Below are 24,307 nucleotides of genomic sequence, written 5' to 3' on the forward strand. Positions count from 1 at the left end.
CTGACCACCTTCCTTGGCACACATATTTATCTATAATGGAGACGGAGGCAGTGGTGAGTATGGAGTTTCATTTTTTCTTTAGTAAAATTAAGATTTCACCAGTCTCAGGTCTCCTGTCCTGGTTACAACATTATGAGATTCTTGGTGCCATTGATACTAAGAGACACTTCTGAATAAAATACCCCAACAGAGGACAATAGGCCAAAGCCAAAACTCAAGGAAGAGAGGCCTCTTTTATTTATTGTTTTACTTATTTTTTTTTTTATTGCAGAAGAAAGTGAAGGAATCTCTGTAAAGTTTTCTGATGAATAGAATGTTAGGAGTGGAAGCCGGAAGGAGGCAAAGAGAATGGAGAACTTCCCTCATCTAATCCTGAGGCCTTTCCCTTCTGTCTTTCTCTCTAGACACCTGAGAAATACAGCACATGTTCTTACTGTCATGGGTTTGCAGGTAGGCAAGGACACCAGCTTCTTGGGAAGTATAGATGAAATCAACAGGGAAGAAAGTTCCACTAATGCCACGTAAGGAGATTGGCCCTCCCTCCCTTGGGGACTACTGAGTTCACATTAATTCAACCTCCCAGACCTAAAACAAAGAAGACAAGGCCAGAGAAATTCAAAGATTAATCTGCTGAAGGTCTCAAGGCCAGCTGTGATAGAATCTATACTCACAGCTGGATTTCTGAATCCCCAAGCTTATGCGTGAGTCCGTGTGTGAATTTGATACATAATTATCTCTTTGACTTTATGAAATTTATGACCTAAGATTCAATCAAAATATTGTGTCTTACTTTACTATAATTTCTATCTCATCCCTCAGTCTCAAATGACCAGAATTCTAATTTCAAATCCCCCAAATTTATTGATATTCAACCCATATTCTCTTTAAAAATAGACATAGCAGGATAATCTGCAATATTTTAATGGGGGCTTTGGATAACAAGTAGAATATTGCGTCATGATTGTTTTCAGTAGAAAACAAGATTTGCTAACAATATTTAATGCTACCCTGTTTTAATATGTCGAGTGCCCCATTTGAAGAAAGTGTTTTGTTATGAGAAATAGAAGGTAATTGAGGCTACAGTATGGAGTTTTAAAGATGAAAGGGACCTGGGGATTGCTTAGTCCAATCTGTTAGTTTTGCTGCTGAGCACTGAGGTCCTAAAGAAATTAGGTGACTAAGTGCCTGAATTCTTTTATCTACAACTTTAGCATTATTTAATTAAAGAGTAAAGTCTGATAATTTTACTGTTAGGAGTTCTTTCACCAAGGATTATCAATAATCCAGTTCTGGGCATGTGAGTTCCGAAAGGAAACAGCAAGAAGTAGACCACTGCTGTCAAGCCACCAATCCATGGCTTTTACAGACACCACCTCTTTGCTAGAACAAAAGGGGTCCTTTCAAGTCTGTTGCATTGAAACTAAACAGATAATGTTGGCTGTAATAGAAAAAACAGCTTTACAGCTTGTAAACTATGTGACCTTCAGCAAGCTAGTTATACTTGACTCCTCTTCTTTGTAAAACTGGGAAACAAAATCTATTTCACTGACTCCTTATGAAAATAAAGCAGACTAGCCTGTATAAAGTACTTATCATGGTACCTGGAAGCTAATAATTATTATTGTCCCTTTCCTGTCTACTAATTTCCTGATCAAGATCACATGTCTGATTAATGTCAAGGCAGGACTAGAGCCCAGACCTTTTTATTTTCTAGGGCAAAGCTCTCTGCTACACAAAATTCTTCCATTGTTCCTAGGAATGGGAAGCAGAAGTGTCTAAGAAGTTTTTTTTTGTTGTTTGTTTGTTTGGCCTGAGAAGCAAGTCAGGGACTGATGCTCCTGTCCTGAAAAGAGTCAGAATTTCTATTGCAAACTGTGAAATAATTGTAATATTCAATAAGGGATCCTTTCACAATCTTTTCTTCAATTCTAGATGTTGCATAGGTAGCTCTTTTGTTTCTTATACCTAGAGAAGGATGGTGATATAGTGGATGTGAAAGAATAAGAGAAAATTTGAGCTTATTAAGTGAGCTTGCTTGAATGTGCTGGAAAATAGGACACAGTGCAGGTCATGGGAATTTGCATATTTGACCAACACGAATGGATTTGCAGGGCCAACCGAGTGCTTAAATTAAAATGTCTCCTTTGGGGTTGCCATGAGGCTCTAGAGTGGTATACCTAGCTTATTTGACCCTCAGAGAGAATCATTTTTTCACATCTAAATGTTAAAATCTAAATGATAAAATTGTTGCCAGTAGTATTCATGAAATAATAATTAATAATCAGGATTTTCCAGTTTTGTTGCGATAATAATTAACATGCAACACTGTGTAAGTTTACCGTGTGTGATGGCTTGACTTACATGCATTGGGAAATGGCCGCAGGTAGTTTAATTAACATCCATCGTCTCATACAGGTACACAATGTTTTATTGTTTCCTTGTGATTAGAACTCTTAGGTTCCATTCTCTTAATAATTTTTGCATGTGCCGTACACAGTGCCAACCTAGACCTCGTGTTGTACATTACGTACCGAGCACTCCTTCTAACTGGAAATTGTACCTTTTGATCACCCTCCTCCAACGTCCGTCCCTGACCCCCTGCCTCTGGAAACTACAAACCAGATCTCTTTTTTCATGTGCTTGGGTTTTCTTGTTTGTTTGTTTGTGTTTTAGGTTCCTACATGGTTGTTTTTTTTTTTTTTTTTTTAAGATTCCTACATATAGGTGAGATCATATAGTGATTGTCTTTCTCAGATTTAGCATAATGCCCTCAAGAACCATCTTTGTTGTTCTAAACAACAGGATGACTTTCTCATGACTTTGTTTCTCATGACTGAGTAACATTTCACATATGCATATACCACATCACCTTTATCCATTCATCTTATACCTATACCTACCTGCATGTGCATCTATGTATGTATGTATGTATGCATCTATCTATCTATCTATCTATCTATCTATCTATCTATCATTTTTTACCTTTTTAAGACTTGAAGCCACAGATACATGGCTAATATGATAGGCACATTAGTTGTGGCAGTTTATTTTTACCCCAAATATCAGAAGACTTGGAGGAGAGTTCATTCCTCTCTTCTTTGCCTTTATTATTATTTTTTATTTGGAAAAGAGGTGCAATTCTCTTCCATTGGTATATACAAATGGCTAATAGATTTTTTTTTTTTTAAAGTTCTTCAACACTGGCAAAGTCTTTACATCTGTTTGATTGCACTTTGTTTTAATTTAAAAATAAAAAGCAGCCACTTCTCCATTGTTCACTAACGTAACAAATTCATCCACTAGATGACTTTTTGCCTTCCCAAGGTAAAAGGGATCCAGAAGTAATGGTGGAGCCGCTGATGCGAGTTAAAGAATCACAAAAGCGACTTATTTCTGTCTGTTGGGGTGCCTTTCCTTTATCAGTGGAGATCAAGGCAGGGCTTAGCTCACCTCTGGGAAGCACTGGAGAAAGCCGGCTAAGCCTCCACATTCTTCCCTGAACAGGAGGCTACCCTACTGGATTTAACCCTCCACTATGGCTTGTTGGCCCTTTCTAGTGACTGGCGATTCTGCTGCCGACCCTGGAAGCAGCAGGGTTGGCCTTTTGCTTTTTCTTTCTTGTTACCTTGGCAGGAGTTGCTTTGGCCTTTCTCTGACATACTTGTTTTGTGTGTGTGTTTTCCCCTGACTCCTTGGGAACTTATTTGAAGGGCAGCAATTTATTGCCAAGCATCCTGGATTGTTCATTTCAAGACTGCATTTTCTAAGTGTTCTCTAGAGAAGAAACAGACTTAGAGAGGCCTAGACAGCCAGGAGTGGTGAGTGCTTTGCTGGTTAGGATTTCACGTAGCTGGCAAAGACCTTCAACCTTGGACAAAAGGAGCCCTCTTCTGGGACTTAGGATATAGGGGTTTTGCTTTGGTTCTCCTGGGCCATCATTCCCAACGGATACATTGTTTTGAAAAATAGAATGTTTTTGAAAGTCATATTGTTGACACTGCAATCGAGATGACCTATAAGTACAATAATGTAGCAATCTAATTCCCTTGGACTTGGCTCAAGAAATTATTAACCCATAGAGGAAGAGTAAAAGTGGTCTGAAGAGTATTTTCTGTCTTAAAGAAATTATATAATTAGCTCCAAATTAGGTCATACAGGGTATTACTTGATAATTCTTGACAGTGAAAAAAATGGATTTCTACTCACTTTCCTAAATAAAGGATATAAAATTTAGAAACAATATAAAGGCAGATGACCTTGTCTTACATTGGCTGTCTTCTTCACCTCTGATCAGATGTTAATGAAAAGCTGGAAGCACATTATCTAATACAGCATTGCTCTAAGTGTGGTCTAGGAAATTTATATAGTTTTTGAGAAAAAAGTGACAACTTAGTAAAAAAAAACATTATGTATTCTGAGCCAAAGTTAAACAGCTTTTTCATGACAGGACATGAAGAAGCTTCAGTTTGCTGATTGATGTCATGACCCACTAAAAGAAAAATATAGTGTGACTCTTTCCCATGTTCATTTTATCATAGAACCTTTTATGGGAGAAATTTCTGAACCTGGACCTCCATGAGCTAACTTTGGGATGTGAGCACCTTAGAATATTGCTTCCCCTGATGCTTCTTTGGGTCTCTTCCTATCATCTGTACATTTTTCTGCTATTTTTAAAATCTCCCACCTTTAACAAATCTCTAACCTTTAGCCTACCCACCGGCACCCATCTCTGTTATATATACCTTTGGTTAGGATCTGAGACATCCCATCCAAAAGCAACATTGAGTATTCTTTTATTCCAGATTCAGCAAATCATTGCTACTGCATTTCATTATCTTCTAAGTCATTTCTATTTTCTTTGCTGTTTAGATAAAACCTTTTTATTGGGATGAACCATAAGAAATAGCTGATATTAAACTAATAATAATGGTGATCCCATGTGGTTCGACCTAATATACTAATATTATAAAAGAGTATTTATAGTTACCAAGACACTTCTTTGCAAAAAGAGACCTAGCCACTTCAAGAATTTGGCTTAATTTATAAATAGACTGGATGGTTGGCAGGAGAGATCACTTATGCTTGTAAATGATACCAAGTTGGCCGAGATTGACAATATTGTGTAGGGCCAGACAGGAATGCAAAATGATACAATCAATTTGACAGTAATGTGCACTGGATAAAATGAATTACAATTAGGGTGCATGCAAGGTTTTGTTTGCAAAAAAGAATAATTAATTTGAGAAATGCAACAGGAATAGAAACATTTACATGGACTGGGCAACATTCAGAAAAGGTTTAAAGTCACAACCAATCATAGATTCAGGCTTTGCTGAACATGCCCAAATGAGACAGCCTCCGAGCCATTCATTCTGACTGACCATCTGGACCTCATCATGTGGATTTTGGCTGCCACACTGAATGACTACTGGCACCAGATCAATGATTCCATTCCACTGTGGTCTTTGAATTTCAGGCATTGGTACATAGCATTATTATTTTGAGTAATATAAGAATATTTTCCCTGCAGCCCATTCAAACTCTGCTCACCTTTCAAGGCTCAGTTAAAGGTCAAGGAAGTTCAGAGAGTCTCTCTCCTCTTATTTCTATAGGAGACTATATTGCTCAAGTTAACACAAGGTCTGATGAATATTTCTGGCCGAGGATAACCCCTCCTTTATATATTGGCTTCAACTTTGAACTTTTAAAGTTACTTGAGGACAGGAGCCAAGTATTGTACATATATTACACTTCGATCTCACTAGTGTGTAGTCAATATAAACAGTGGTAGCATTCATTAACCAAGACTTAATACAGTTAATTATAATAACAATAAAACAGCCCAGTGTTGACTCAAGAACATGAAAAGCAGAGTAATTTCTATGGAGGTAGATGACTATGGCCCTTAACCCTTTTGATTCTTAAACCACATTTTCTTATTAAGAAACAAAGTATATACTTCTTTCTCATGTCAATCTTATCCCAAGGTGGTATTTAATTATGTCCATTAAACTTTATTACATGCTAAATTCCAATAAATCTAGGGCCAATGTTCAGTTTAGTGAAGTTTCAGGTAAGATTTGTTACTCAGAGCTGGTGGTTTTATGTATTATAAATGCAGTTACATGGAAATAATTTTTATTGGGCTTTTGTGTTTTAACTGTGGAGGTGCTAGAGGGATCTTTGTTTTTTAGTGTTAAATTTTCTGACCAAGTGTATAAGCAAATTTCTGGCTTATGATCTATCCTAGGGTCTCTACAAATTAATGACTGGTTTTAGAATGATTTATCAACTTTGGTTATTGAAACAAAATCCACATATTCCATGATGCTGTAGGCAGTCGGAGTACCCCTCAGCCCCCACAATGTACATGCGTTTGAATTTATTATAGCTCAGTCCTGAACCAACATCACCCTTAAGGCTTTCTGTTACAATAATGGGTTTCTTTGGAAAACAATTTGAGTCTAACTGGATGTTGTTAAATCCTCAGGCCATGGTAAGTGTGACTGTGGCAGGTGCAAATGTGAGGAAGGATGGTTTGGGGACGCCTGCCAGTACCCAACTCACTGTGACCTGACAAAGAAAAAGAGTAACCAAATGTGCAAGAATTCTCAAGATGTCATCTGCTCTAATGCAGGTAAGAACTCTATAAAAATTCTTTTTTTTTAATGTTTTTATTTATTTTTTTGAGAGACAGAGAGAGACAGCATGAGCAGGGGAGGGTCAGAGAGAGGGAGATACAGAATCTGAAACAGGCTGCAGGCTCTGAGCTATCAGCACAGAGCCCAATGTGGGGCTCGAACCCATGAGCTGTGAGATCATGACCTGAGCCGAAGTCATATGCCCAACCGACTGAGCCACCCAGGTGCCCCTATGAAAATTCTTAAATAATCAAATTTGGGTTTTAATGGAAACATGTAGGTGTCAAGAAATGTGGGACCTCTGAGAGAGAATGCTTTTGAGTATATTTTTTTGAAATGAAATTCAGATAAATCAATAGGGAAAAAATGTCATCTTGCTGAGACTGGCAAGTTTGATGCTCTCCAGCTGTTCCAAATGCCTTCTTCAAGCAGGATATTCACAGGAAACAACACCCCAACAACATTTTATGTAAATTGTGAGCCATGATTTTGAATGCTGGATTAAATCTTTTTAAAAGGATTTATATAAACTGACTTAATTATTTTCTATTACAGATCAAGGGTGCTTTGAATTTATACTTCAGTATCAAATAGAACCAACTTTTTTTTAATTTGATAGAAGCTTTAGATGCATTGGATGTAAAAAAAAAACTCATGGAAGAATAGAGTGACGTCAAGATTTTACGTTTGGCCAAAATATTTTCGTATCTCACAGAAGTCATTTAATACTGTTTTTTAGAAAGTTATAGTGAAGCTGTTAAAATTAATGACCATAACCATATAAAACAAGACAACTGATTTTGGTTTCAATAATACTAATCTGGTATTATTATACTTAAATACTCTTTTCATATTTGGGCACATGGAACCTCAAAAGTGAGCTTTTCTCAAAGCTGGTTGAACTTGAGAATGCTCCTTCCAATGCTAGAGGCTTTGATTCAGTTGTTTTGGTGGGTATGGTCTGGACTGTAGTGGGTTTTTCAAGCTCTTCAAGTAATTCTTATGGAGATCCGTGGTGTGAGCCATTGTTTTGTGTGCTAATGGCAAGTATTTGACTAGAGTGAGAATCTTCCTCCCTGAAGCTCCTCTCCTTGTTGGTGGAGTCCCACATTCAGAGCTAGGATCTTTCCACAATCTTTGATTCCAGTGAATTGCTCTGTGTAGATTAAATGCAGTAAGAGGGTTTTGCTAGTAGAAATCAAGACGACACCTAAAGCAAGGTGTGAGTGGATGGGTCAATTAACAGTCAGGTCAATTTTTGTGTTCACTGATACCCTCCTTGCTTCTCTCCAGCACCTCAGTCTTTTCTGTCTTATCAGTAGGATTTTTCTACCTCGAGTTCCTAGCACCTACTCCTCCCAACACACACGGGCAAGTGCACACGTACACTTACCGCAGAGTCTCTTCATTTTGAGAACGTCCAGCTTTCCAGATTTCTTTCAGTTATAATAAGACTTGAATTGTTTTGTTTGTTTGTTCTTTATTTTTGGATTTATTTATTTATTTATTCTTTATTTTTAAAATCAGATCTAGTTTTTTTCTTTTTAACCAACTAGGGGTTAGATTAGGAATCCCAATGTTTCAACATTATGGAATTAAACATGTGATTTGCTACCTTAACATACCTTAAAGGAGAAAATTTACAGAATTGTTTCAGTAAATAATCAAACATATTTGGTAAGATATAGAACAAAGGTATCTTTTTTTAGCATCGGTACAATACTTTTATGTAATCTACCATCCATATTCCACTTTCATTTATTGACCCAACAATGTCCTTTCCAGCATTTCCCCCACCTGCATAGGTTCTAGTCTAGGGCAGAATTCTCTGTAGCTGTCATCTCTTGTTAGCCTCCTTTCATCTGGACCATTTCCATAGATGATGGTATTATAGCACTGAAAATTTTGAAGAAAATTGTCTCCATCCCTTTTTTTTTAATAGAATGTTACTCATTTTGGCTTTGTCTGATGTGTCCTCATGATTAGATTCATGTCATACATTCTTAGCTGAATTGCCAGATAGATGATTTTGTGTTCTCAGGATGTGTCATCCGGAAGTCTATGTTATCCATCTGCTTTCACTGGTGAGGTTAATTGCTGGAATCCCGCTCTGGCCAGGTCTAGGGGTCCCTGAAAGATGGACGGTGTCGGCGAGGGAGGGATGAGAGCCACAAGAATCTTTCTGGTCACCAGGCAGGCATCTCTGCTCTGACTGGGGATCAAATTTATTTTATAATTAAGTATTTGGGGGATGGCACAGAAGTGACATTTGCCTCAGACAATGATTTCTTTTTTTTTTTTTTTTTAATATTTTTATTTATTTCTAGGAGAGAGAGAGAGAGAGACAGCGTGAGCAGGGGAGGGTCAGAGAGGGAAATACAGACTCTGAAATAGGCTCCAGGCTCTGAGCTGGCAGTCAGCACAGAGTCCGACGCGGGGCTCAAACCCATGAACCGCGAGATCATGACCTAAGCGAAAGTCGGACGCTTAACTGACTAAGCCACCCAGGCGCCCCACTCAGACAATGATTTCTGATGACAAATTTCTTTGATATGTAAGAGTTTCCCAGAACATAGATTTGTAGAAGACTCCTGCATAACCTTTATCAATAGTGATTGAGGTAGGGGATTTAGATGCTTATCCTATGGGGAAGGAAGGTATCTTTAGCATACAAGACAATGTTTTTAGCATCAAAAGGGCAAAGTTAGTTCTTTGTGAGCAGAGGTCAATAGCCTGTTTGTTTAAGGGGAAGTATTAAGAAAAACAGGTCTTTCAGGAAACACAAATATTTGCTCCCATAATCACAAGAGATGTTCCTACAATAGGTTCCTTCACAGAGTGCAATCAGCATATTCAAGGCCAGAATAAGTCACTCCGAATACCAATCACAAGTTGCCTTGGGGGTTGATGCTCGAAGCAGAAACAATTGGGTGAGGGTGGATATTGGTCACCATCTGACAGTAAGAGTCCCTGCAACTTACCTTAACCTCACAAGGAGTTCTTTCTCAACCTATGAGTTCAGAAACGGCTCCCAACAGTTAATTTTGATCACCCAGTCAAGGTGCTGTCTGATGTCTCAGCTCTGTAATTACTGATTTTGCCCTTGTAACAAATGGGCAGTTTGTGGGGAAACACTTAGAAAAGATAATATATCACATCCTCATCAAAGTTACCCTTGATTTACCATCCACTGATGACTTTCACCTGACCCAGTGTTTACACCGGTGACTGAAATATGATGATTTCCACACTCCAAACATTCCCTCCATATTTACCAGTTGGTACTCAACATTCTACCACAAGCAAGAGTCTTCTCTCCTCTACCTGTTATTTGATATTTTATTTACTTAGTGATTTATTATCAGTCCAGTATCACAATTCCCATTATTTCAATGGTTTATTATTCATTATTGCACTTAATTATTCTGGTGCTCAGATTGTCTCAGATTAGGCGGTTGGAGCCCCTTCAAGCTAGCTTCTCAGTCCTTGTTGTGCCTCCATTGTTCTCTTTTATTTTGTTTCGGCAATTCTTTCCTTCCTGGCATAACAAGATATTCCAGAATCATACTGTACCTGAGGTGCCACAGCTGTGGAATCAACTAAAGAACCTTGGTCCCTTTAAGGTGAAGAATGGTAGTAGAATAAAAAATGTGAACTCTAGGGACGTTTATTTCTACTGGGGTAAATTTGCTTCTTGGCCCTTTCTGCAAACAGGCTAGTAAACACGCATGAACAGGTATATATGTCCATATTCATATGTACATGCTCATGTCTATGCATATACACACACATACATATTTTAGAAATTATGAATTCACACCAATATATCCAACTTCAGTCCAGCCCCCACAAGGTTACTTCCTGTTTTTCACCTTCCATATTTGCATGTCTAATTTTTCATAGGGAAAGGACTCTGGCTCCCAACCTCATGGATATATTTGCTCATTTGTTCAATCTTATACTACACCTAAAATTGTTTTTAGAATTGCTTCATGCATGCCACTATACAAGACAAATCTACCAAATATGTTAGGATTTGTTTGCAAGTGACCTCCTCTCCCACTCCCCCACCCCCACCCCAGTCATGCTCAAGATTGGGATACTCAGTTAATTGCTGTGTTCATAAGTTACTTGGATTTCTGTTATTTTCCTCTCCCTTTAGTATAGTTATTGTACTCATTTGAAATACTTTGAGCTTATTTACTTCAGATGGCTTTCAGTTTTAGAGTTTTTGTCCCCCTCCTTTCCATCCTTGTTGATTTTATTTTACAATATGTTGAACATGAACATGCTTCCAAAAGTCAAAACTATATTTTTAAAAAGCCTACTTAATGAATTATGACTTTCTTCCTAACCCTTCCCTCCTGCTTCTTTTCATACCTGATAGGTAACCAGCTTTACTACATTCTGCTGTATCTGTGTGTGTTTGTTTTTTGTAAAGATAAATAGATGCATGTGTTATTATATTTTGGCTTTTTCTTCATCCCCTACACAAAAAATAGCATGTCATATATGTTCTTTTGCACTCTGGCTTTGCCACTCAGCATCTTCCAGAATTCACTCTACATCAGTATGTAGAAATCTTCCTCATTCTTTTTTCAGTTACGTAGGACTCAGCTCTATAGGGTGACATAATTTATTCACTCAATCTCTTATGGTTGGGCATTAGGCACTTTATAGTATATTGAAATTACAAATATTAATGCAGAGAATAAATTGGATGTATGTGTTTTCATATTTTTGGAGACATATTTTCAGGATAAATAACTAGATGTGAGATTGTCTCACCAAAAGGTTAATTCATACTCAGTGTTACATTTAATCTTTTCTCTCTTACTGTCTACTCAGTAGAGAGGACTTTCAAGTTCACTTTAGCAGTCTCTGTCTCACATGGCTTCTTTTAATGTCTATTTCTACCAGCCTAGATCTGGACCACCACCCTACAACTATATTAGGCTCTGAGTTGTCTCTACTAATCTTTCCCCTTATATCATGATGTGGCTTTCTGGAAACAGCTTGGAGCAGAAGGGGAAGAGGAGGAAACTGGACTGGCCAGAAGACTGCAGGGCAGGATGAGATGGAGCTGGAGCTAACGATGTTCCAGAAGCTGACTCTGTAGGGGTGCAGAAGGCAAGGGACAGTCTGAAAAGTGGGGCTCCAGCGCCATCACACAGGAGTGTGGGCAGCGTTCCCGACAGGGAAGTCCTCCTAGAGAGAGTTCAGCTGTACTAGTGAGGATGAAAAGTCAGAACAAAAATAATCTAGCATAAAGCAGAAGACCAATCCCAGAGCCTGAGCTCACTGGCAACCAAGAAAAAGAAGCAGTATGACATAACATGAACACAGGAGTCTGTCACTTTTGCCTGGGCTTCCGTATGTTGTATCTTGGAGCCTCAGTTGTGAATTCTACTCGGTGGGTGAGACAGGAATACTCTGAGCTGTTGTAAATGTCCCACATTAGCCAGGAACGATTCAGATGCGTGGATGGGAGTAAGCCTGCCTGTTGGGGTGTCAGTGAGAAGATGTAGAATTCAGAGGTAGAGACTGTTCCTTCCTGTCTTTCCTGAAAACAGCTTACTGTGTACACTGCCCTGATGATGTCACACGTCGCTCCCAACCATGAGAGTCTCGTGCTATTCAAACAGATAAATTCTAAAATCCTTAGCCAATATTCTTGATCCTCTACTCTTTGCCTTAACCGACCCTCTTCTCCAAACTCAAGCCAGACTCTGCACTGTTGTTAAATTCATTTCTCCTTAGCTGAGTCTCCTTCCTCAACATCACAAGCCTTTTCTCCATCTCCACTTGTTGAAATTCTATCCATACATCATGTGTCAACTCAAGAACTTGCTCCTTTACTGTGCCTTTCCTCCTTTGCAGAGTCAGACTGAGGTTTATACTTTCTATATAGCATCTGTCACAAATCTGTTGCAAATGCCCTTGTGTCATCTGGTCCCATATGTATGTGTAAAAATGATTGATCGCCTAGCTCTATCTTCCTGCTCTATGATTTACTTAGTTTTAATTTTCTGTATCTTATTATCTCCTATAGCACCTGGTACTTTGCCAACAATATAATAGGCAGCAAGAAAATGTAATGAATGGATATGTGGATGGTTGAAAGACAGCATGAATAAATGTGAAAATGAAAAAGAAGGTGATAATTAGAGAAAAAATGAGATGAGACAATATCATGAATTATATAGAATTCGACTTGAAATGAACTTTTATAAATTAAAATAGTTTTCAGGGAGAAAACACACAAAATGAAATTTAATAAATGTAAAATGCATGAGTATTCTCAAGGAAGAAAAATAATTAGCTCAAATTCTGCAAAATCGCCACTTCCATGTAACCATGAGAGAAAAATTTCTTAAATATAATGCCTAATTGCTAGTGACCTGGGTATCAGAATCATGCAGAGGGTATGAAGACAGGACATTATGGGGTCCATCAATATAAAGTGAGCCTGGAGGAAATGTTTGGGAACATGCCTCAAATACTCAGTATCTTCTTGGAAGGAGATGAAGTACCTAACATTTTCTGAAAGCCTATGACATAACTGGACACAATATTGTTTTCAGAAAGATGGCTGGATGATACTTTACTGCTGGGTTCTCATAGCAGCTCTATGAAGCAGATTTACTTGCAGATGAGGAATTTGAAAGTTAGAGATGAATATAACAGCCTTAAAAATGTATAGCTATTGATTACTAGAACCTGGACTTGGGTACAAATCCCCTTTATCCTAAATCCATGCACTTTTGGGCACACCACACACACACTTGCCAATATCCAGTAGCTCAGTTCAAATATCAGTATCACCTTGGTTCCTCCTGATTCTTCACCACTTATATTCAGTCACTGAGTCATCTGTTCTTTCCCCTGAAAATACCCCCAAGAATATTTGCTTCTTTCTGACTCACTGCCATCACCCTCGTCAGCCTCTGTCTTCTTTCCTGCAGACAAATGGAATAACACATCCTCACGTCCACTGTGTCTCATTTTCAGTTCATCCCTCATGTAATAACTAGAGTAATCTGGTAAAAATGCATCCCTGATCACATGACCCCCTGGCTGAAAATATTTCTATGGTTTCTCACTTTTTCTTGGATTAAGGTTGGAAATCTTTAACATGACCTATAGCACATCCATAAACGGCACCTTCAGTTACCATATTCATTTCATGCCTCTTTCCACATCATTTTCTATGTTCCAGCCATCTTTGACTTTTTCTCCTCATTTCCTCTTTTATCTCACAGCCTTTGCTATAGTCTCTTGTGGGAAGTGGGCCTCTCCGCCATCTCACTTCTCTTGCCCATTATTTTTACTTTGCTCTCAGTTCCTCATGTCAGAGCTGCTTCCCTGGGGACTGACCACCATGTCACAGGGTTAAATCCTGTCAGCAGGTTAAATCCCCTGCTAAGCTCTTCTGCAACATTTTGCGTTTCTCCATTTATTTCATCACATTGGTTTACTCATATAAAACTCTGAGAGGAGGATTCTGGCTGACTTGGTCTCTCGTTGCATTTCCAAAGTCTAGGATGCTATCTAGTGAGTGGTAAAATCTCGGTGCATGTATGTTGATTGTTATGATGATAAATTAAAAGTGGAAAAATAAGTATTAAAAAGGAAGTTCATTAAATGAACATTCTATTTCTCAATATTATTTGAATTATGTTCTACTGTCAATGAAATCACTCTCAGGGGTTGTTGTCAAATCCTCAAAGCTGGCTGAGTATACACACGTGCGGCAAGTGGTAGACCAGATGACTCCAGGGCCTCTGTGTCACTCTGAGCTGCCCTGAGGTTTCAGTGAGGTTTTGGGACTCTATACCTAAGAAAACCTGCTCTGGTCCTGTTGTCATAAGGATGTATGTATCAGTTTTAACACTGTGGAAGTGAAATTACTAGGAGATTCTAAGTTTTTAATTTATGCATTTGTTAATGAATTCCACAAATATTTATTATATAAAGAGTATGCTCAAATATTGTGCAAAGCATTGAATAAATACTGGTGAGGAAGATAAGCAAGGCTACTTCCCTTACAAAGCTTAGAATTTTATGCTTTAGTACACTTCAGACCCAGGTGTAATCAGAAGATAGTCATTCATGCATTGACTGGATGGCCATGTATAAAGTAGCTCTGTACTTGGGGAGGTCATATTTACATGAATGAATAAATAAATCGTACATTAATGAAACTATTAGAGGTCAATGATGATAGTTATGTGCCATAACATATAATTGCTATACTATAATTACCAAGAAAGAACTTTGTTATCTATCTCTTCATACCCACAGTAATACATAACTGAAAATTAAATTGATTTGAATTGTCTCTGTCTTTGAAAGATATTAAAAATCATTAATTACTGGGGCGCCTGCGTGGCTCAGTGGGTTGAACATCTGACTCTTGATCTCAGCTCAGGTCTTGATTTCAGGACCATGAGTTCAAGCCCCACGTTGGGCATGAAACCTATTTAAAAAAAATCATTATCACTTATATGCGTCTGACAAACAATTTTTGTTTTGTTTTGATGGTTTAGGTACATGTCACTGTGGCAGGTGTAAGTGTGATAATCCAGATGGAAGTGGCCTTGTTTACGGTAAATTTTGTGAGTGTGATGATAGAGAATGCATAGACGATGAGACGGAAGAAATATGTGGAGGTAGGTACACTGCGCAGAAATTAGTAAGAGTACCTGATTCTTGACCTGTTTTATAATACTTTTAGCTCTCTATAAATTTCTGCACTAAGTTTACTCATTTAATCTGAATTTGTATTTATTTGGAAAACATTTCATATAAGGCACTGAGGGTAGACTAGTACTTCATAAATGCAAAATGAGACTGTTTCCACAGGAGAGCTAGATCATGATGACAACAGGCAAGGGTGTGCTTCTAAAGTGGTCCTTCCTATTGGTACTTTATCTTCTCTGTGTACCACAGCCACTGTTTTTCTGCCTCTTCTCTCCCAGTCTCTCAACTGCATGTTTTAGCTTCATTTTATTTCCCTTTCTAAATCATCAGCCTTTAAATAGTCCCATGTCCTATCGGAGACATTGGAGCCTGATAGGGTTATTAGCCTTGAATCTATCCCTCTCCACCACATACCTAGATACCATTTTTCATGATCTTTTCTATGTTTCTACGAACAGCACTCAACCCATTTTTCTGCTGTACCTGTTATTATATGTGCCACACTTGCTAATGCCAACCACGGCAATAAGTTCTTCCCATCTGTTAGGTAATGTACACGGGGTCATTCCAGCAATTAAAGTAGAACTTAGACTCTTGTGTGTCTGATACCAAAGACTGTGTTCTTGACCCCTCCCCATGGAGAATGCATCTGGGCACTGGAGTTTGGAGCTCCATGAGAAGGCCCCTCCTCATCACTCAAAGTGTCCTTTTCTGCTTACCTATCTGCAAGCCTGTTCCCAGAGTTTACATTTGCAACAACTATGGGTAGCCCAGAAGAGGAGAGGAGAGACCAATGAGCATCCCTTCAGCTCACATAAACTCTTCTCTACTGTGTATTAAAAGTTTTAGCCTGCTTGCATCTGGCCTCATCTCTCCATTAATAAGCGATCACTTATTTGATTTATCTCTGACATGATTCCAATCCATGGAATCCTATTGTGCCTGCAAGGATGGGTGATGTCAGAAGAGTATTTTGTATGGAAGGATGAGGAGCCAGTGGGGCCGGGGGACCATAGAGCCACAGGGAAGGTGCCACTGACTTAGGCCAACCTGGCCCTCTGTGTGCAAAAACAAATTGTAGCTTCAAATCTTGTGATAATCCAGATACTCTTATCTGAAGTCTGTTTGGTTCTCTCTGGTTTTCTTGCTGTGCAACCCACCAAGATAAAACAAACACCAAAATTTACATTTTTCAAGGCAGCGACCTAAGCTAGATGCTACTCGGACAGTTCTGCGAGTGGGCTCAATCCAAAATAACTAGAACAATTAGGTAAATCTACCCACAAATATTATGTATCTACTCTCCTCCTGATGTTTCATTTCCAATTATCATGTACCCAAAACAAAGAGGAAGGGAACATGTTTGGGGCTCTTGTGTTTTGATACACATCACCAAAGCAAAGTCTATTTGCATGTGTAAATATAAACATTGGACTTGAAGTAACACGACAGGAAATGTTTAACTCCCAACCTTGCTATTTACTATCTCCATTTGTTTGAGACTTAAGCAATTTTAAGGCACAAAGTTTCTGACCAGAAACACCAGCGCTTTGGTAAATATCCTCTGGTGGCGACTTTGACTGGAATTGTAGATCTTTCCACACATCATTCATTCGCATGAAACCAATCTGTTAAGAGGTGATTCTACAGCCCATCAGTAAAACAATTTAAAAGGAGATTTTCTTGCTCCATCAGTTTACTCAAAGCAAAGAATGATATTTATTGTCTGGACTGTGTATTGCCCCAAGCTTATATTTTATCTCCATTATCCAAATGTGTTTTGTTAACAGTATTTTCATTTGGGTTGTGAAGATATCTGCTTAATTTTTCAGATCTACATACAAGTGTAGTTTTACATGACTCTTCTTTCCTTGTTCACCTATATCTCAATGGTTTTTTAGTAAAACCCTGATTCCATTCTGAATTTTATAAATATACAAATAATTTGAGTGTAAAGAATGTAGATTTGGGATTATTTGTAAATGTCAGGGTAATCCTTACCTATGTAGCACCTTATATGAATTTCCTGAAATTACAGAGGAAATAAATTCTAGTTTAAAAGTTAAGTCTTGAAAAAACTGACTTCTAGAAAAGCTTTTAGCACACAGTTGTCTTGCTATTTTCCAGTGTAGTTCCAGTGTCCTGAGGACATAGCATTGGGATGTGATATTTTGTGTGGGTACCTGAGAGACATCATTGGTATAGCTTTTATATTTTATTACTGATGAAATCATTTGGTAGCCTTTACATTTGTTTAAGTGAACAAATTAAAATTTGTTGTAGAATTGATCAGTGACTATTAGATTAATAAGAGGTTTTCCATGGACACCCAAATTACAGCTCATTTAGGTAGAAAACATGGCATCATGCGCTTGGGTCCCGTGCTTTTCTTATATCTCACTATATTACTCTTCCTCTTGCTCTCTCCCATTGTCTCTCTGATGTATGTCTGCTTTTTCTTTTTATAGACAGGAATAGCATAAGAGACCAAAATATTCTATTGTATATCCCCCTGTCTTGTGTGAGACACTTTTGCCATGAGCCAGAAATGCCATAGTGTTTAGGAAGAAAAAATAACCTCACAATTAGTTTCCCAAGGGCCCTCTGAGATTATGGCTGCAGGAGAAGAGAGAGGGAAGAACAAAGACTTTAGCTATAAACTCTGATGAAACATAAATTTCTATGAAACAGAAAGAATAGACTAAGCAAAACCCAGCATGACCCTTGTTTTCATCATATTTACAAGAAGAAACACACATTCATGGTTGGGTAGGTAACTACATAACTATACTACTAGGAATTCATGTAACTACAAAAAGGGAGGATCTAAGAAGTGACTTGAGGTAAATAGAATTGCTACTTTGGGGAACTTGTAGGATGTCTAGATATGGATGCAAGAAGCAATGATGTGACAGTTCAAGAGGGGTGGCTTGGACATAAGTACAAATGAGCAGGGTAAAGTTTAAAAGGAGCCGAAGGGGTGTGGTGGCATTAGAACACAAACTGATGGGACATCCTGTCCCCTTGATGAATAGGAGGGGGCTTTGATTGGGAGGCCAAGGGTCCATGCTACTTTATTGGCCTAAAGGAGTAATAAACACTGGTTGAACTGAAAACCTCTTTTCCACATGGTGGAACACAGCAGTTTGTGGGCCACAGTTGAACGAAAAGGTGAAATATCTCCTCTGGTTTAGGAACCAGTCAGTCATTAATAATGTGCTTCCAAGTAAATATGTACCACTGGTTTCTCAATGGTTGAATTCAAATGAAATACTTGGATGACTAATTCAAGAAATGCCCTTAGCACAAATGCTTGCATACATTTGACCCTGATGCATGCACTTGAGATCGGAAGGGTAGTAGACCAGCCTTTCCCATTCTTTCATGTCATTTCTTCAAATTTCTTTCATTTTCACCAGCTACCTGGCTAGGACAAATTAGGAGACACCTGCTTTTGCATTGTGTGTGTGATTATGGAGGTGTATGCACAATCATGATGTGCGAGGGGCAAATCCATTACTTGATTATTTTAAGCAAGGATTATAGAGTATATTATTTCAAAAGGCAAAAATGATCACAAACAGGCAGAAAGTAAATTTTGCTTTTAAAATTTGCTTCCCCCCCCTCACTCTATAAAATTCATTTTGGGTAAAGGCCATGGAAAGTGTTACTGTGGAAACTGTTACTGCGAGGCTGGTTGGCATGGCGATAAATGTGAATTCCAGTGTGATATCACCCCCTGGGAGAGCAAGCGAAGATGCACATCTCCAGATGGCCAAGTCTGCAGTAACAGAGGTGTGTCATTCATCCACATTACTATGAATTGGGAGGAAAACAAAGCCCTTCATGGTTAACCCTCCTTTTCTCTGTATTTCCTTGGGTGTGGAGGGAAGTCGTCTTTTACAGTGCTTGACTTTGATGTAAGTCAACATTTACAATGCAGGCAGTCTTCTCTTTCTTATTTGTTACTGAGTAACAAAGCAGAAAGATAAGAAAGTTGCTGTGGGTCTTTCAGCTTCACTGAACAAATAGTTAACATAGGGACTATAATTTCTTTGGCGGCCATCCAGAAAAAACATAGTAGAGCTAAAAGACAATACAAAGTATTCTTGTAGATACTTCTGTTAAATGTCTCTTGACAAACAGAACCATCGACAGCATGAGCATCTAATTATCTAGAGAGCATTCAAGAAACCCTTTTGTCTTAATTATGAGTAAATGGAAGGCTTGGTTGTAATACAGAATTGATCTGGAGTCACTTAACTTTTATCTGCAATAATAAAAATGATATGGGACAGGTATAGAAACTGTGTGTCAGACAACCACATAAAGTTTAGACTGACATTCGATATGAGTTTTAAGACTATACTGGTATTGCTAAAATGTCTTTTAAAGGGAGTTAGCTGTTGATGTCAAATCAAATTAGTTTTATTTAAATACTTTTTAAAAGTCCTGGAAAACACTTGGGTGTCTGGGTGGCTCAGTTGGTTAAGCATCTGACTCAATTTTGGCTCATGAGCTCACACTTCATGGATTTGAGCCCCATGTTGGGTTCTGCACTGACAGCAGGTGGCCTGCTTGGGATTCTTTGTCTCCCTCTCTCTCTGCCCCTCCCCTGCTCTCTTTCTCAAAAATAAATAAACAATTTCTTAGAAATCTTTGAAAGTATTGTCATTTTTCACTTAGTAACTAAACTGGTAGACAAAAGAGAAATATGTTGGACCATTTGTTGCCTGCTTGACAATATAAATAAGGGACCATATTTCCTTCTATAATATTACAAAATTGAGAAAGTAGGAAAATTATATTTTTTAATTTCTGTAAATGAACGGTGCTTTTTAACATAATGCTTATGTGGGAAACCTTAACATACAACTGATTTTCTCTTTTTAAACAATGGCATAAGAAATTGATGCAGAAGAGAAAAATGGGCCACGTTTCTGTGCATAGGGAAAGAAAAGCCAAAGGCCTGAAGTTGGAAGAAAAACCATAAAGAAAATCTCTTTTTAATTTATGCAGAGTAGGTCTGACTATATATCCCACTAATTCATGTTTCTTCCTGCTTCTTTCTATTCAGTAGGGTCAGTCATCACCGTCGTGATGTCAGTATAGGAAGCGTGGGCTGTGTTCCCATGAGATGTTGAAAGGAAAGAGGAGCAAAATGGAAATGGCTGGGCTGTGGACTGGCCCGGTTCTGCAGCAGGGATAGATGGGCTCTAAGAGACACACCCCGCTCGCCAACCGCTGCGATCTCACCTCCTGCCTCTCTTTCCCTGTGCTTCGAGCTTGTCCGATAGGGAGATCTGGCAGAGGCAGACTGGGAGGCAGCATGTTTCAAATGGGGCTGCTTAGCAGTGAGATTCGGGGTTTCCCGGAGGCAAGTTGGGGGGAAGCACTGCAGTGAGCCCTTTCTTTCTCAGAAGGTTCCATCCGCATCTCCCCTGGATCTCTTCTCATCATTGCTTCCCTGGGGTGAGAGAGACACCAATCCCTGCACAGGCTTACCTCCTTTTCCTTGTTAGCCCATCTCCAAGGGCCAGAAAGCCTTCGTTGTAGACACAGCTAATCGGGATAGAATAAATGTCCTGTGTTGCCCAAATGGTTTATTCAGTGTCATGCTGTACTCACTTTAGCACATACCTCTCCTCATCTTCTGCTCCCACTTCAGTTATACTATTATGAAAACCACATGCATTCATTTAAAAAATTTTTTTAGATGTTTTATTTGTTTCTGAGAGAGAGAGAGGCAGCATGAGCAGGGGAGGGTCAGAGAGAGAGGGAGATAGAGAATCTAAAGCAGGCTCCAGGCTCTGAGCTGTCAGCACAGAGCCTGACGCGGGGCTCGAACACGAACCGTGAGATCATGACCTGAGCCGAAGTCGGACACTTAACCGACTGAGCCACCCAGGCGCCCCTCATTTTTTAAAATACAGATATTTTATTTATCTTTTTAAATGTTTGTTTTCTTTTTGAGAGAAAGAGCATGCGAGCAAGGGAGGGGCAGAGAGAGAGGGGGACAGAGGATGTGAAGCAGGCTCCGCGCTGACAGCAGAGAGCCTGAGCAGGGCTCATGCTCACGAACTGTGAGATCACGACCTGAGCCGAAGCCAGACATTCAACAGACTGAGCCACCCAGGCGCCCCCAGATACAGATATTTTAAAATACATTTAAGAAATCTAGGTATAACTACCTTTTACACTTTGGTACCTGACCCTACAGTCTTCCATTAGTTTCCTTTTGTCATATGATAGATTGCCGGTTTCTTGAGGGCGAGGATTCTAACTCGTGTTCATTGTTTTGATGCTACTTTGGAGAGAAGCCACTACCGTGCTAAGGACACATCTCACAACCCACACAACTAGAGACACAGAAAATAACTTTTGTTTATTAAAGAATCTCTACTGTCCACGTTAGATGGTGTTTTTCCTTTGTAGAATGTTTTTCTCCGATATATGTATTTTCCAAGTACACACCGTAAGCAAAAGATTTTAAAAAGCAACAAGTAAGATGCTTTCTTTCATGGTGTTTCTTCATGAAAACCATATCCAATTGCTTTCCCATCTAGGGACTTGTGTGTGTGGCGAATGTTCGTGCCACGATGTTGACCCAACTGGAGACTGGGGAGATATTCACGGGGCCACCTGTGAGTGTGATGAAAGAGACTGCAGGGCTGTCTATGACAGATACTCTGATGACTTCTGTTCAGGTACGTGTTCTCCTCACTCGCTTTTTTAAATAGAAAACATTTTCATTTGCCCGTTTTGAGGCTTCATTGTGGTTCTCACAGAAACTGTAAAAGAACCGAATCTGTGCATGGAAAGCGTTTGATATTCACAGCGCTCCCGTTGGCGCCTTACAAACCCTTCAGAGAATTTACACATTGGGCAGAGACAAGGGATGTAAGGGCCTCACTTTCCCAAAATCAGCTAACTCCTCCCCAAAGAGAACCTTCTCCTACAGATATGGGCCACTCAGCTCTGAGCGCACAAAACCAGCAGACCAGGTGACAGCATCCAGGATGGGGACCACAAGAACAGCTGCAGACATATATTACAAAACTTCAGATAATATAGCTCGCGTGGATATTTTATTTTCGTTTTTAATGTTTATTTGTTTTTGAGAGACAGAGTGCGAGCAGGGAGAGCAGAGAAAGAGAGGGAGACATAGAATTCGAAGCAGGCTCCAGGCTCTGAGCTGTCAGCACAGAGCCCAACGTCGGGCTCGAACCCACAAAACATGAGACCGTGACCTGAGCCGAAGTCAGATGCTCAACCGACATAGCCACCCAGGCCCCCGTCTCATGGATATTGAATGCATTAATTCCTTGATATAATTTATATATTAAAAGTATTCTGCGGATTAGTGGAGGATTAAATATCAATAACGGGATTCCAAAATTTTATTCTATAAACATTTATAGAGCAGGTGTCACTTGCCAGGGGCTGGACTGCATCCAGGCTACTGGCTCTGGCAGCGAAGGAGACAAACATGACCTTTGACCTTACGAAACTTGCAGCCTTGAGTGCAAAGGCCAAAACACAATCTGCCAGAACTTCTAATGGTGCAAAGGAAAAAAAGAAAGATTTGTCTGAAAAAGTGTCACTGAGCAAAAATGGAGTTAAGGATTTTCAGTCCGGTTATATTTAACAATCCAGAGGACAGAGACCTGTACACATACATCTTTTTAAGCCTGACTGCTTGATTGGTGTGTAAGTAGATAGGAAACTCCACTGTCTCCTGAAAGTTTGTCAGCAAAGGGAGAGGAAAGGGCCGCCCTATTGAATCACAATTCTGCAGCTGCGGAGGCTTCTCTGGCCCGGCTGAAGGGAGCCCGCTGCTAACACCATGCGCGGCAGAAGGGGTTCCCTGTTCTGATGATGCTCAGGAGACTCTCCTACACAGTTTGTGAACACCATTTTCTTGGGGGAAATTCCTTTTGCAGATTTTTCTCGGTTATTCATTACATATGAGTGTTCTGTAGTATCACCATTGTCTACACAATGCAAATGAGGCGGCTGGCACCTCTTGGGTGGATCTTTACTCCAGACACTGTGCCAAGCACTTTCCAGGTCATTGTGTTTATTTTTCTTAAACGTCGATGGGTGGATATTTTCTCATTTTGCTATTGGGGTTACGGAGGCCCGAGGAAGTTCTGTAACTTGCTGGAGGCCTCAGAGCTAAGGGACAGAATCAAAATGTTAATGAGGTCTGTGCATCTAGAGAAATGTACAGGTTCTTTCCCTACTGAAAACAATTTTTGTTTAAACTTTAATTTAATACGGCAAACATTTATGGAGAGCCAGCTATGCTGGAGGCACTGTGTAAGATACTGTGTTACAAAAATACAAAAAAAAAAAAAAAATCATAGGTTCCACCCTCAAGAAATTTACTGTATAGCAAAACACAAAACAAAAAAACAATAATGATATGGGGTACCTGGGTGGCTCCGTTGGTTAAGCGTCTGACATTGGCTCAGGTCATAATCTCACGGTCCATGGGTTCGAGCCCCTCATCAGGCTCTGTGCTGACAGCTCAGAACATGGAACCTGCTTTGGATTCTGTGTCTTCCTCTCTCTTTGCCCCTCCCCTGCTTGCACTCTGTCTCTGTCTCTCAAATATAAACATTAAAAAATCATTTTTTTTTTACAAATAGTTTATTGTCAAATTAGTTTCCACATAACACTCAGTGCTCATCCCCACAAGTGTCCTCCTCCATGCCCATCCCCCCTCCTCCCCACATCCATCAGTCCTCAGTTTTTGTCAACATTCAAGAGTCTCTCATGGTTTGCCTCTCTCCCTTTCCCCCACCATTTCCGCCCTTCTTCTCCCCCTTGTTCCTCCGTCAAGTTCCTCCTAATCCTCCTATACGTGCAGACATATGATATTTGTCCTTCTCTGCCTGACTTATTTCGCTCAGCATAACACCCTCAAGGTCCATCCATGTTGCTACACATGGCCAGAT

The 24,307-nt window shown here is 39.4% G+C and overlaps 1 protein-coding gene across 1 annotated transcript in view; it reads left to right on the forward strand.

Moving 5' to 3' along the window:
* ITGBL1 (integrin subunit beta like 1) overlaps positions 1-22,051 on the forward strand; it is a gene marked incomplete at its 3' end in the record, with an annotated part of 101,224 nt that extends 79,173 nt beyond the window's left edge. Inside the window, exons 3-6 of the mRNA XM_039254274.1 lie at positions 6,491-6,637; positions 15,191-15,313; positions 18,999-19,139; positions 21,911-22,051. Coding sequence (XP_039110205.1) covers positions 6,491-6,637; positions 15,191-15,313; positions 18,999-19,139; positions 21,911-22,051 — 552 coding nt within the window. The remainder of the gene's footprint in view (positions 1-6,490; positions 6,638-15,190; positions 15,314-18,998; positions 19,140-21,910) is intronic.
* Positions 22,052-24,307: the final 2,256 nt, after the last annotated feature.

The sequence above is a fragment of the Hyaena hyaena genome, unplaced genomic scaffold, assembly GCF_003009895.1.
Source record: "Hyaena hyaena isolate Hyena2069 unplaced genomic scaffold, ASM300989v1 scaffold_478, whole genome shotgun sequence".
NCBI lineage: Eukaryota > Metazoa > Chordata > Mammalia > Carnivora > Hyaenidae > Hyaena > Hyaena hyaena.